The sequence below is a fragment of the Rutilus rutilus genome (genome assembly GCF_951802725.1).
Source record: "Rutilus rutilus genome assembly, chromosome: 21".
NCBI classification, from domain to species: domain Eukaryota; kingdom Metazoa; phylum Chordata; class Actinopteri; order Cypriniformes; family Leuciscidae; genus Rutilus; species Rutilus rutilus.
Window position 1 is genome coordinate 11,386,917 of NC_140226.1, and position 15,476 is coordinate 11,402,392.

General features: G+C 39.1%; 1 protein-coding gene across 8 annotated transcripts in view; it reads right to left on the bottom strand.

Annotated features, from left to right (window-relative positions):
* The window catches only part of baz1a (bromodomain adjacent to zinc finger domain, 1A), a 30,648-nt gene that overhangs the window by 11,308 nt on the left and 3,864 nt on the right, over nt 1-15,476 (bottom strand). For 2 of the 8 annotated variants that reach the window (XM_084393933.1, XM_084393932.1), the window contains exons 4-18: nt 14,190-14,342; nt 13,992-14,093; nt 13,780-13,867; nt 13,514-13,648; nt 13,280-13,340; nt 7,537-7,691; nt 7,242-7,337; nt 7,020-7,158; nt 6,665-6,811; nt 4,914-5,009; nt 4,581-4,805; nt 4,154-4,319; nt 3,948-4,052; nt 3,749-3,840; nt 2,946-3,491 (exon numbers count right to left, since the gene is read on the bottom strand). In XM_084393933.1, the coding sequence (XP_084250059.1) occupies nt 2,946-3,491; nt 3,749-3,840; nt 3,948-4,052; nt 4,154-4,319; nt 4,581-4,805; nt 4,914-5,009; nt 6,665-6,811; nt 7,020-7,158; nt 7,242-7,337; nt 7,537-7,691; nt 13,280-13,340; nt 13,514-13,648; nt 13,780-13,867; nt 13,992-14,093; nt 14,190-14,342 (2,306 nt within the window). Of the gene's footprint in view, nt 1-2,945; nt 3,492-3,748; nt 3,841-3,947; nt 4,053-4,153; nt 4,320-4,580; nt 4,806-4,913; nt 5,010-6,649; nt 6,812-7,019; nt 7,159-7,241; nt 7,338-7,536; nt 7,692-13,279; nt 13,341-13,513; nt 13,649-13,779; nt 13,868-13,991; nt 14,094-14,189; nt 14,343-15,476 lie in introns of all 8 variants that reach the window. The other 6 variants (XM_084393930.1, XM_084393929.1, XM_084393934.1 and 3 more) reach the window with 3 other exon arrangements.

The window sequence follows — 15,476 nt, forward strand, 5'->3', positions numbered from 1 at the left end:
TTAAAAAAAATTTTTTTTGCGGTGCTGCGGTGGGCAAGTGATGCAACCGGTGTTGCGACTGAACACCGTGTAACACCGGTAACACCGACTATCGCGCCAAGCCTAGTGCTTATGTATATTTAAATATCTGAAACCTAAAATAAACATTATGAGGTTGAAAACACTGCTTAGTTGTAATATATGACAGCGCTGAACGCGTCTGAATCTGGCTCAGCGCCAGCCAACGCGCAAAAGCACAGTTTGAATCTGGCAGTTATGCGACGTCACTGAACAGTCTAAATGTGGCACCTCAGGGGCACAGAAATAAAAATCCCATATACGAGACCATACCGCTCAAAAGGTTAATCATGTGGCGCCCGAGTGCATTTGACCGGCATAAAATCGGCATATGTCAGACTGACCGGCCGGTCATCGCCGGTCACGTGAAAATCGGCCAATTCCGGTCACCAGCCGATCAATCAGTGCATCTCTAGTAAAATCTATTTAAATTATATTTAAAAACTAGCCAATATATGTTTCACATACATATGTTTCTTTCTGGGAAAAGAAAGCATCACTATAACTTCTGAAAGTGAACAGCAGTGTTTTAGCATTAAATAAAAAGTAATGTCACAAATCTGACAATGTCATTTTAACATTAAATATAATGATTTATTGTTGTTATTTTGATTTATCTTTGTTATTAAAAATAAGAACATAGAGGCACATAGTGTAGGGATGCACGATATATCGGCCACCATATCGTTATCAGCCAATATATGTTCATTGCCATTGTCCAATGGCAATGAACATATATTGGCTGATAACGATATGGTTCATTCAATGTTCTCATTATTGAACCGATAAGAAAATTTGGCCGATATCTTAAAGCTGATAAATAATGGATTATTTCCTCCAGCTGAGACATAGATGCGCACTGTTCGCAATTATGGTTTTGAATTGATTGAAATATGATTGGAATAACTTTGAAAAGGAAAGTACAATTAAAGGGGTTAGATCATTCAAAAATGAAAATTACCCCATGATTTTACTCACCCTCGAACCATCCTGAACTTTTCTGGACCGGCAGATATATCAATTACCTAGCAGCCTATGGAGTGAGCCAGCTCTCAGATTTCATCAAAAATATCTAATTTGTGTTCCGAAGATGAACGAAAGTCTTACGGGGATGGAACAACATGAGGCTCAGTAATTACTGACAAAATTTTCATTTTTGGGTGAACTAACCCTTTAAGGCCAACGATTAAATGATTAATTGATCGTTAATTTAAAAGACGATCGATCATGGGAATGTGTGTAAATTGACATCCCTAACTCCGACAGGGTTTTTCCTGGGTCAAAATTGGTCTTCGGTGGTGGCTGACCGACATGGTCATCCACACACAGCAAAGAGTACTCTAGTACCCACATGATCCGCAAGCCCAATATTGACAATAAATGTTAAATTTAAAATAAATACAAAGAAACAGTTTGTGATTTTTTTCTTAAAGAAAAGAAAGTAATTAAATGAACAAATATGAAAATAAAACAAAACATAGACTTAACTGTATAAATTATACATTGATACTCATTAAAGCTAAAGTTATCAGTGAAGAGCAGTGAGTGATTTTCTCTTTGCATTTTGTTGTCTTATTAGGGATAGTTCTCCTAAAAATTCAAATTATCATAATTTACTCTCTCAAGTTGTTTTAAACTCGAATAAGTTTCTTTCTTCTGTTGAAAATAAAAGTTATTTGGAAGATTGTGGGTAACCAAACAGCTGATGAACCCCAGTGACTTCCATAGTATATTCACCTATGAAAGTCAATGGGGATCAGCTACTGTTTGGATAGCCACATTCTTCAAAATATTAATATTAGAAAAATATTAGAAAATATTAGAAGGAAATTAATAGAGGATTGGAACAACATTAGAGTGCATTATTTTTGAGTGAACTATCCCTTTAAGGACAAGCGGCGGCGTGTTTACTATAACTACTGTCTCTTTTGAGTTGCGCGCGACGCGTCTTATATACACGCATTTGACAAGCAGATTTTCTCTCAATTTTCTCAAGTTTGCTTTCACTTTAGACATAACCGACTTTGTTTATATAAACCTTGTGTGTATTTAACAGTATAAGCACAATAAGACTCGAAAGATAACTTAGTCCAGTATCCAGGCGCTGGTAGACAGGCTTTTAGTGCATGTGAGCTTCACAGCACACGTCAGAACAGCGCATCAGCACGCGAATTAAATGTTTAACCGACAAGGCATTAAAGCACATGCAAATTATGAACTGCAGTGTCCCGTTCCGCTGCGTTAACATTTATGTGAACATATGGCGCGTTGTTTAGTATGTTGGGAGGCGCCAGAACAGATATATCTAATGCACGATTCTACGATATTTCTTCAAAAGCAGATCGTGGAGACATTTTAATCGTCCACGATCAAAAATCGTCATTTCGCACACCCCTAAAAAACCACTTCAAACTGGATAGATTTTTTTTTTTTTGCGTTTATTTAAAGTTATGTCAGCTGCATGTGCGGAATGCTTGTCACAAGCTGTAAGAGAAGATAAGGCAACTTTTTTTGACTGCAATTCACACCCAGCGCTAATTCAGCAAAAATATTCTCCGAATGCACCACGTGAAACATGAATTCGGTCTTCCGATCTTTCTGATCAGTTGATTTTGATGCGAGGGAGAGAGCAAAGACAGAACTGAAGACGGAGAGTGCGCGCGCGGGGGTGGGGCGCTGTGATCGTTCTCTCCGTCACTCCGTCAGTAGCCTGCTTCACTCACAAAACCCAATTACTGATCAAATAAGGCTTTGGCGGGACAAAAAATCGTTTTGGCGGCCGCCCCAAAATTTTCAATGTAGGAAAAACCCTGTCCGATATATCGTGCAGCCCTAAAACAATTAAATAAAACATTATTTAGCAACCTGGCTCCAAAATCCCACAGTACCTGAGTGACGGTAACGCTGAGCAGCGTTGCTATCCATCAGTTGAGTGATGCGCTGCTTCTCCTGCAGCAGAGTCTCTTTGAGGCCACTCTCTCTGTGTCCACGAGGGTTCAGAGCCTCTATGAGCTGCTCCACCTCCTCAGGCATGCTGTAGAAGTACCACTGATTGGCCCGGTTAACTGGGGGTGAGGTGTTCTGCACCAGCACCAGCTCCTCAGTGGTGGCATCTGTCTTAACTGCGCTCTCAGCTGAGAAAAGCTCTTCCATTTTGGCTTCGGGAGTGGGGCGGGGCTCTAGCATGTCCTCTGTTAGGCCAAAGAAGTCATCCTCAACAAACAGTGCCCCGGCAGAAGGGAAAATCCAGTATCGGCGATAGAGGCGGTCTCGGCCGAGAGGTAGGATGTAGGTGCAGGCCATAGCCTTCTGAATGCGCTCCAGGAGTTCTTTCTCTTTGAGCTGCTGTTGCCTTAACTCCTCTGGGCTCAGACTGTCTTTCGTTTCAACCTCACAAACTTGTTTCTGATTTGGGCTGCCATTTGTTTTCTTTACTGGAAAATTTAAAAGAATATAGGAACACTATTAATATATGCTACAGAATTAGCATATGAACAACCATTATTCTTTAGGTTTTACATTTCACACATCAATTGAATGTTTTTTGTTGTTGTTTTTTTTAGCTCATTTGATCTAAAAACCAAATCTTTTCTCTTTCAAGTAACTGATTATTGATCACAACAAGACCAAGAATGTGTCTTATGAAAGTAAACTGATGTGATACGCTGCTGATCATTTTAAGAGCAGGTACCTTTTTTAGATTTTGCTGGTTGCTCCTCCTCATCCTCTGTGTGTTGTTCAGCTTGACCTTCCTGACTCTCTGTGCTGGTGTCCATCTCTTCTCTACAACCAACAAACAGAAAGCTTAATCAAGCATGTGGACTGGAATATAAGCTGTGTCCCGAAACCCAGGGATTGAGAATTGAGAATGGATTATTGGTTCAGCTTACCCTGCCACATGGCCTCCATTTTTTGCCTCCTCTTTGAGTTTTTCATGTTTTTCTTTCAATTTCTGCTCCTGTTCCCTCAGCTTCTCCTCCTTTCTTTTTCGAACCCTGGAATATGGAGACTATTAACAACTACTAACAACTATTCATTTCTAAGCATAAAAATCTTCAGTGCTGATAGGTAGGTGCAGGTCTATGTAACGCTGTACCTCTCTGCAGCTTCCTCTCGCTCTCTGCGATGCTGTTCAGCTTTAAGTTCTCGCAGTTCCTGTTTGGCAGATCTCTGCTCGTCGGCATTGTCTTCTATAAAGTCTCTTGTGGAAACCAAAGTCAACAGCTTCCCACACAGAGAATGGAGGATCTTCAGTTTCTCTCCTGAACACACATTTGTAACAAAGTTATACACGTGCAAAATTGGAATATGGTGACTTTATTTATTTATTTTTTACTCATTTTACATCATACTGGCTTCTTTGTTTTATGTATTTTTTTTTATTTCAGGTCAATTTAAAATCAGAAACATCTCATTTAAATTTTTTCCACAAACATCTACAGTTTGGAAATATTATTGTTTATTGAATGACAAGACACAAAGTCAAACACAAAGGATGAAAATGAAAGGAAATAAACACTCACCAGGCAGCAGGTCATAGACAGCAGTGCAGGATAGCTTTTTGAGCAGGAACTGGTTTGACAGACGCAGCTCCACACAGGGGTCATCTGTGGAGCCAAACCCACCCTGTTTCTGGTAGCGGAACTTTGCACTGGTTGAGCTGCAGTCTGCCCCCGAGGACAGGATGTGCAGCCTCAGAATCTCAGAGAGCGTACAGCTGTCCAGATCCAACTGCTTCAGACTACAGCCTGTGCAGACAAATGGAAGAAACATGGAGGTTCACTAGATGTTTGAATTTACAGCAATTATAAATTATAACTGTCAGTACAAACATATTTCAGGGCACACTGACTGACCTTGGTACAGTTGTGGCCAGGCAGCAGCAAGAGATGCCACAGCGCTGATGGCAGACTGTGTGGGGTCAGCATCATCCTCCAGAGCTTCACTCAGATCTGAGAATGAGAAAACAGTCAAAAACACCTGAACTTTCCAGTAGTCGTAAACCAATATCAGTGAACTAATTAGCTGCAATTTGGCACTTAAAGTACTGACACTGGACTAACCTAATGCTATAACCAGTGTAATTTGCAGGGTTCGTACACCTTTTCCATGGTCAAATTCAAGCACTTTCAATGTCCATTTTAAAGCTTTTCCAGCACCTTATACCACCGAAAATTACATACCAATACATAGTCAAAATTATTATTTCGTGTTTTTATCACATTAAAAGAGATAATGTTATAAATAGACAAGGTCTGAACAAAATCTGAGACAGTGCAACAACAACCTGTAATTCCATTTTAACCCAGAATACTCTTGACAGTGCACAGGCACCTGCCTGATAAAAAAGCCTATATTAATTGAAATAAAAAAAATTGTATTTCATTGCCAAGACATATACATTTATATACTGGAATAGAGCAGTGTAAATATTGCATAAGGCCATCCTTAACCTTCAGTGTTTCCCACACATATTCCCAGACTAATTCGTGGCGGTGCGCCACAGAATCAACTCCGGCCGCCACATATTGCGTTTCGTAATAAAAAAATAAAAATTAAAAAATAATGGTCTCTGTCACTCACACAAGCGATTGTTTGTCTCGCCAAAGCCTTATTTGATCGGTGAATGATGTATATGACTGCTGCGCTTGCGGTAGGCGCATATTACGGAAAGAACGAGCAGAGAGAGAGAGGCCCGGTCGCGCGCGTCTTCAAACTGTCTTGCTCTCTCTCTCGCTCCCTCGCGCATATTAATCAAAATCAATTGAGAATTGACACGATGGTAAAAGATCGGAAGACCGAAATTTCACATGGAGCATTCGGATATTTTTTCCCTGAATTACCGCTGGGTGTGAATTGTGCTTAAAAAAAAATAATAATAAAAAAACCTTTTCCAATGATGAAATGTTTTCTGTGTTGACAAATCTTGTGCAATGTCTTAACTGCCGGGATAATCACACAACGCGTACACAGCAAAAACTCCAGTGTTAAATTAACTCTCCTGGGAGTTTATATGGCTCCAGGCTCAAGAGTGTTAAAGTGTTAAAATATGAGTGTTAAATTAACACTCAAGAGTGTTAAAGTTAGATGCACGCCGCGGTCAAAGTTAAAAATAGTTCAACTTTTGCCACTGCGTTGTGTGACGATTACCCATGCGGCCAATAAAAACGGGGCATCCAAAAAAGCCCGGAAATCAAAATGAAAACTCCACCTACTTTTGCTCTGTATCTGAAGGGCTACATTTTATTTCTCTATTTAATAAACAAACTATTCAGTCAGATAGGTATTTGTTCTGAAAGAAATACAGTTACAATTTCAAGCATTTTCAAGCATTTTATCCAAAATTTAAGCACTTTTCAAACCTTGAAAACACAACATCAAAATTCAAGCATTTTCAAGGATTTCAAGCACCCGTACGAACCCTGAATTTGAGTGCACATTTTCCCACAAATATTGAGTAAACAGTGGGATTTAATTTCGACCTTGAAATCAATGAAGTATATCTATTAGTTAGACTTCATATGATAAAATTATTTTTTCACAATTCTGAACAAGACTGCTTATGTAGTCTCTATTATAAATTAGTTGTTACCTCTGCCACTCTGACCTTTTGTGTCCGTTTCCGCCACTTGGTCTTTAGCCACTTCCTCCTGTTCCTCTGCCAGAGCCTGGAATATGGCCGAAAGAAAGAAGAAGAGCAATTCACAGAGCGGACCCTCAGGATCACAGCCCACTACGGCCTCCTCCAGAACCTCTGTAAACAGCAACAACCCTCATGAGGAACATTCAAAAATTATTTTGCTCCGACTTAAAAAAATAAAACATTGTAAATTAAAAGAAAATTTGTAAGCTAGAATATTTCGGCACTCGGGCTAGATTTATCAGTGAACAAGAAAGACATAATATTCAAACAATATCCCATGGTGTATTGTGTTAATGAGCAGCCAGTAAGTATATCTTACCAAGTGTTACACCATCAGGGAACTCATCATTTAGATCAAACAGATCTCCAAATGCATGCAGAAACTCTAGAACCATCAGAGCATCTCCAAAAAGCTCTGGAGGAAGACGTGTCTTTACTGGAAGTGGTTTTGGCAGCTCCTGAAGACAGGCAAATTTAAAAACAGTGTTTAGTCTGCTGTTTATGTATGTGCCAACACAGAGTTCTCGGAAAGAATGCTTACCTTTAGGTCATCACACTCCATGTCCTCTCGAGGTTTGTTCCATAACTTCAGTCGTTCTGCATATTTTTTCTTTTCCTCCTTTAGCTTCTCTCGTTCCTGAAGCACATCACAAAGAGATGATTATGGAATCAGATTTAGTAAACAACTTATAAAAGTAGAACAGATGCAATAATTAATAGCATATAACAAAAGACAAGCATCTAAAAGAATAATATTTAGACAATGTATGTACGACCAAAAAGCAGGACTGGAGATGAGATATGCACAGAGAGAAAAAAAAGTTCTTACAACTCACCCTCTCTTTCTCGATCTTCAATCGTTCCTTCACCTCTTTCCGCTTCTGTTTCTCCTCTTCTAGTATCCTCTTCATCTCCTCTCTCTTTTTTTCCTTGTCCTCTTTTTCTTTCTTTTTGGCCCCTATTAGATCTTCTCTTTCTTTCTTGAATTTTTCTTGATAATGCAAGCCATGTAAAGAAACAGCGAATTTCAGGGCTTGAAATTAACTTTTTTACCTTGTAGCACTATATATATATATATACACATGTATGTATGTATGTATGTATGTATGTATGTGTGTGTGTGTGTGTGTGTGTGTGTATGTATGTATGTATGTATGTATGTATGTATGTATGTATGTATGTATGCATGCATGCATGCATGCATGCATGCATATAATCCCCGGTGTTACAGTGTTCAGCAGCACACCGATTACATCACTTGTCCATCACTCCACCATCATTTAGATTTTTTATAGTAATAAAAATCATTTAGTTCAGTTAGAGAACAGATACTAAAATTAAAAACTGAGCGTGTCTGCTCAATTCAGAGTGAGCCAAATAAGAGTCGCAGCCCAGATCAGCAGGAGAAGATTTCAGATTGAATTGATCACGTGACAAGAGTAGGGCGAGCTTACTGTAACTGACTGACAAAGACGATGGCGGAAGATTTGGCTTCAAAGCAAAATGTAATGGCTCGTTTCCACTGAGCAGTACGGTACGGTACGGTACTTTACAGTACGGTACGGTTCGGGTCGGTAAACTATGAATCGGCTAGCGTTTCCACTGCCAACAGTACCCTTACGTGATAGGCGTGGTGTAGCCTATGCCGGAAAAGAAGCGATCGATGTCATTTTCGCGCGAAGAAGAAAGCAACATAAGCAACATTGGATGACACAGCAGATCTTGTTCTTGCTTCTCGGCGTGTTTTTCACAAGAAGCCAAGCGCCGTCATTAGGCGTTTCTCAATAGCAAGAACGCAAAGTTCGGACTTGCCAAGTCCAGCTCAGGAGAATGACACCGGAGGACGTGAGTCCGGTAATTCTGCGTCACTCAGCTCGCTCTGCTACTCCGGTTATCTCAGTCTGTATGTATATTTAAGGCAACAATAAAACGAAATATGTTATAAAACACTACACTGCCTCTTTTCGTTTTCATTTAAAGAAATCTTAAACATTATAGCAACACAAATGTGGTTCAGGCAACGCGTATTGATTAGCCTATATTCACTGCAATGTTAGACTATTTATAACAAAACGAAATATAAAACACAACCCTGCCTGTTTTCGTTTGAATATAATATAAAAATATTAAACGTTTTAATATAGTCCAGGCAATATGTGCATTTGTACTAAACAACAGATGTTGCAGTAAACAACATAACAGTGATCATCTTCACTGTAATAAAATTAAATGACAAAACTCAACCCAGTCTCTTTTTGTTAAATTTTTGTTTTATCAATATTAGCCATTATAAAAGTATAAGTAAAAGGTACAAGAAGCTATACAATAAGAAATAAAGCAAACAATTCAGTCAAACATACAAAGTCAGCGCTCTAGTCTAACCTTACAACGGTAAAGTTAAATAGCTTAAATATATAAAGTTAAGAAACTTCACTTAGCCCTCAGCCAAAACGATTGGCCAGGGAACAAATGATAGATTCACGAGACCAAATATCGCCCGTTAGATATACACAAGACAAATTATATCTCATGTTTAACCACTACTTAAACGTCAGAGTCAGCGGCAAATGTCAGAACGACTAACCGAGGAAAGGCTGTTCCAGGCGGGGTACATGAGCGCCGAGCGCCCGGTGATCGCCTGGATCTCACAACCTGGATCAAATTTTCATAAATCTTTATTAAAAAAAACACAGATTTGAGCTTTAAACAACTACATTCTCGCCTGAAAAACTCTTAAAACTACATTTCGTGACACAAAAACAGTAGTATTATATTTCAACTGTATATAAAAAAAAAAAAATGGCGCTTCTTATGTTGTCATTCCCCTTGTAGCACGCGCAAGTGACGATACTCTGTTAACCAATCAACGTTCTGCAGTGAGTCTAGCTCCGCCCTTTAGTACCATACCACTGTGCTAGGTACCCCAACGGAAGGGTACCTAAAAAGTGGTATGGTACGGTTCGGCATTTTGGTACCATTCACAACTTTTGACAGTGGAAACGGAAATAATTGCGTACCGTACAGTGGAAACGAGCTATAAAAGCACCTACATGGCAATACTTTGGATTTAAACCCAGTGCTAATAGGGAACCTGCAAACATTGAGGCAATCTGTAAAGGCCCTGTTCCAATTGGCACACTTAACATGCACTTTCGGTCTTGTTGACTTAAAAATGACAAACTAATAAAACCCATTTCCAGCCTTTGCTTGGGCTGAACGGATTTAATGTCTTGCGTGTGTTCGGGAAGTTGCAGTGATGGAAACAGTGACAATTTAAGTTGGGTTGGAAGGGAGTAAAGCCTGTGTTTAGGCTATTAAGGAAAAGTAATTTTGCCAAAGAAGACCCTTTACTTTAAATAAATGTTGATTTTAAAAACAACACTGAGAATTAGAATAATTGTAATGCGACGGTCGGGTGCAGATATCTAAATGGGAGAAAATCATAGGGTTCGGGTAGATGATTTGGAGGTGACTTTAGAGCTGATCCATGCATCTCTAGTGTGGATTCAGAGGCAAACGCAGTGTTACCTGCAACCTTAGTCACACAGGCTTTACAGTGAATGCAGTGCATTGGGCCATTTTCATAGCAGAACCACTCAAATTATTTGATCACCATCACCAACCTCAGGAGTTACATTATCTGTAACTTTAGGCGGCGTACAAAATAAACCTGTGTTCTTTTCATCTTTCTACATTTTGCGCACTAGTTAGCTCGGCCATGTGACAACGGAGCGCTGTGAAAGCAATTTACAGCTAATATTAAAGGTGCATTGCGCAACTTTTCATGTTAAAAATACCCGTTTTCTAACCCATACATGCTTAAACAATTGCCTGATGGGCTGACTGAGCCCTTCTCTGATCACTGCGATTGCCTCTATAATCCTGTACAGTAAAATAAATAAGAGGGATTCGGGTCGGAATCTGAGACTGGGCGTGACGTCATGCGCGTTCACGGCACGCTCATATGTCTGGCAGGTTTGTGTATGCGCCGACGCCGCCATTCTCCGTAGAAAATGGATTCTAAGAGACCGGCTTGTAGTTCATTTCAAACACCAACGCAAACTCCACGTAAGATAAAAAAAAAAAAGAGAACTTTTGTCTAGTGCAACCAAAAGGTCCAAATTGGAGTCAGACAGGCGTCGGGGTAAGACGAGAGTAAACATAGGGAAGGCTTTCAACAAATGGAGAGATCTCCGGTCTGCTCTAGGGCTCAAACGGGATCCTCAGTTGGCTTTTTTCTTGATAAAAAGGTAAGATATATCCCATTCTCTAATGTCTGATACGGCCAATAATGACAATAAATGACGATCCATAAAATGTGTAATGCTTTAGCGTAAGCTAGATAAATGTACAATCGGAATAGGTTTTACTAACTTACCATTGTCAGTGATCAGGTTCAGAATGATTGTGATATAAAATGCTGATATATAAGTTAGATACTTAGACACAAATTTTGAGCAAATTACTGCTTAATTACGATGTATTGCTATTGGAATATGCTACTTAGCTGATCAATAAAACAGGCTAAACCCCCGCAAATCTTCGGCGGATTAGCCTGTTTGGCTTTTATGGTAACGTCATAGTGCCACTTGATTGTTTATTACCTTGAGACATTTGGGTGTACTTTGTTGACCGACTGTGTATGGTATGGTATCATGATTACAATTTTGAGCTTTTACAAAGTTATAACTTATATTGTTCATGAACGTGTTTCCATAATAATAGTCATAAGTGGATACAGTAAACACATAACACAGTTCAACATGGAGATAGATGGGAATAAAAAACGAAGTTTTCTACTACCCCCATTTTTTCCCTCACACATAAGTGTATTTACTCAATTGCCTTTCCTTTCACATATTTTAAATTACTTGCAGATTTAAAACTTTATTACCTCTGAAGACATTATGATTGTAAACAAAAGATTTGTGCGGCTGATGCTCCTTGGGTTATGACCAGCTCGAGCTCGTGCAAGCGTGCGTGTGCGTGTGGTCCGTGAGCGTGCACACCTCTGGTTGCAGTTTCGCTTGCCGCCAGAGGGGGCGTAGTTCTGCGAAAACTCAGACTCTCGCGCAATGCACCTTTAACCAACCTAAAATTACCATTAAAGTTAAGAACGTAAAGATGAATTGTAATTGGTTATGCAGGGCTCCAGACTGCGACCAATTGGTCGCATTTTGCGACCATTTTTTCTGCCGGTGCTACCAAATATTTATTTAGGTCGCGCTGGCGCGACCACAACGTTGCCGTGCAGCGAATGCAAACAAAATGAAAGCGGAACGAAAATGCGCTACTCATTTATGCTTCACGGACCGTTTATTAGTTCGGACCAACAACAGACAGCGCAGCTCCCCGAACTTGCCAGTCGTGGGCCAATCTCGATCTCGCGACACTGTTACTAGGAGATCCAGACTCTGGAGATCCAGTGAAGAAATCCATTGAATTCGCCTCAGAATTAATAACATCATCTCTGCGAGATCCAGTGAGAAACATTCCGATTCGGCGCAGAGTTCTCTGTTATAAACCATAGATATCAGATCAAACAGCGCTGACGTGGAAACCAAGAGAAACATTTATAGAAGGCTTTCAGTCCACAAATCAGCAACATTCACCATGGATTTAGGCTAATGTAGTAACTCTAACAATAACTTTGGTATTGGGACAGAAATAGTCAAACGCTTACAAGTAACTTACTACACATCTTTTTTCAGCACTTCAAATTTATAATATTATATATAAATGTTATTTTTAATGTGATGACCAACACATTTTTTGTTCATCCTTCAAAGATTGTCTAAAAAAATTTAAGATGTAGGAAATCTCTTTTTTTCTTTTCTTTTTTTTTACCATTGTAAACAGTAGGATGCTTATTGGCTATTTTGACTCCCTAATATCAATTTTTTCTCTCGTTTTGCTTTTTAATTAATATTAAGACATTATGAATGATAATAATTAAAGTAAATTTCATCTACACCCTAAATTAAGCTTAGTGCTTTATTGTCAGCCCCAGTGCTACCAGATAGTTTTTGTAGAACTCAGTGGCTCCGGTGCTGCTGCCCTCAGATGTTAGTCTGGAGCCTGTGAACTTAAAATAAAACTGCACATTGTAATATCTGTACGTTAAGCCTATTTATTATTAAATAATTTGTCAGTATTACAGTTATTTTGTGGGTAATTTAAATAATTGCATTGCAAGCTGATTTAAGGTGTGCAACTACATTTTCTGCTTGCGCTCCTAAAATTTTCAGTCAGGGGCTACAGCGCTCCTAGTAAAAAAAGTTAGTCTGGAGCCCTGTTATGTGATAGAACGGTGGACCGGTCACTGTTATCAGCTCACAGCAGGCACATACTGTGCAGTAGTAATTAGCAAACGTTTTGTAGGGAAATGAAAACGATTACAACAATTATTTGCACTCACACAAATGCTCCCAAAAATATTTTGAGGTCGCACACATTCAATTTCAGGAACATTATGCAAAATAAATTGTTGCAACTTCAAGCCTTGGAAATTAAGTTGTTTACCCCATGACTACTAGATACATTTTCAAGTGTAACATGTATTTTGCATTTTAAACTTACCCATGGCCATCATTTGTTCTTTCTGCTGCATCAATTTTAACCTCTCCTCAACATAATTCATCTAAAATTGGAAAACAAATACTCTTCAGAGAAACACTTTAAAACTGCATATGTCCAAAACTTTACAGCAGACTGTTTTTTTAATGACATGTCATGCTTGTAATAGCCTGAATCAAGATGGCCTAGGCAAAATTCTAATTGTAAACAAACATGTAAGCAGACAATAAGACAAACCTCTGTTGGAGAGGCATCATTTGGACGGCGACCTCTCCCCTTCACTGGTGGACTGAAGGCAAACACTGGGGGCTCGTCCGGGAAGAAGTGGGAGAAATCATGTTCAGCTAACTTATATTTTACAACTGTAGATGGCTGGAAAGAATAACAGCAACCAGAGAGAGAGAGAGAGAAAAAAAAAGAAAAGAAAAAAAAACATTAAAATTGAAATAATTAAATCAAGCTGGCAACTGCAGTCCAAAAAAATTACTACATTTTGATTTTACCTTCAGTCTGACGGTCCCGTTAATTAGTTCACAGTGCTGTTTAAGAAGCAGCTTCAATCTGTCTCGACTAAAAATGTTCTTCTTACGACTGTAGGAAGGAGCAACAAGGAAAAAAAATTTGAAAGTCATTTTTTGAACGACTTTACAATCTGAGTAACAAGCAAGAGAAACAAACAGAGTTTATTCATGAATCTATCTCTAGTGTAACTCACTTAATCTGAGCAGCTTTTGTAACTAATGGTTCACAACCCTCTGGGCTGACAGGTTGAACTCTGTATTTAAATGAAGATGGACTGGTGGGTTTCTTCTTCTTGCTTTAGACAACAAAGCATAAAACACAATTTATTTAAAAATGAATTCAAGGATACACATATGAAGCATTTAATAGAAAGGCAGTTCTGAACACTGACCCACTAGATGGTGTTTTGGGAGAAGTGACTGTGGGCTCTTCATCACTGTCACTGATCACAATTGAATCACCCTCTATGCGATGTTTGACATGGCCGTTGGCTGTGCCATTGGAATGGGGAGGAGTAACTTCTAATATTTTGCAGGGTTGCCTGCTGAACACGGAAACATTAAAATAAATTAAACAAATCTGCATGCAAATGTTAAGTCCAAAAGAAGTGTGAACCAAGTGATCTGAAAAAGAAGAACTAGAATGAAAATGGGACAAAATGTTAGCCTTAGCCTGAGAACCAGAATTCTATCTCAAAATACTACAAAAAAAGTAGGTACAGATAAAATGTTAATAACATTGTGTGGTTCATAAAGAAATTGTGAAAAATGTGAGGCTCCATCACTCCCAAAATAGTCATTTATACATTTTATTCTTTCTTACTATGTGAAAACAGCTGTAAATTATAATTATCCTAAATGTAGAGAACACATCACTACTTGCAAAGCAATATAGCAATTTCTTCAAGACCAGCAACTTTCAATCTAGAATAGATAAACTCCACCAACCACCAATACAGGATTGGGTGTGATCTATTTGACTGAGTGAGACAGCAACACTCAGCCAGACACAGACAGCAGTCTTCCTACTTATCTTCCAAAAAAAAAAAAATTCCCCCTCCACCCCCAGTGGGGCTCAATTCTGCCTCACGTCTGGTTGTCTCTGCAAGCTCTGATGTTGTCTGGGGCAACTCCTTGCACCAGTTCATCCAATCGGAAGGATTCTCTTAGCTCCACCCATTCACTTTATGTTATCTCCAAATAGCAAGGTCAGCTCGTGATGGCTGACTCGGATCCTTTCCTAAAGGACAGAGCTCCGATACACTTTCCTTTAACAAGCAAGTTTACATTCAGGATCAGGCTTACAGCGCAGTCTATGTTATTATCTCTGGACTGATAATTGTTCAATGTTGGCAGACTTCTTTTCTAAGACTTGATAATGTACTGCATACAGAGCTGGCAAAGACATATACAGCTCCAAATACGCTTTGTCCAGAGGAGGCAGGCGAGGGTGTAGACACACTGACATCTGGGTGTTTCTCTTCTGTTAAGCCATGGTCTGTTCTAAACAGTACTTTATACAGGGCTATTGTTCATCACTATTCACATACTTTCTTTTCAACACAATTGTGGCTCATCTGCATAATGGTTGTTTTCTTCCAGTAAAAACAAAACATTGAAGTCAACTGTTGTCATTAAATTATTTTGCAATTCAAAAGACAGATTTAACCATTATCAAA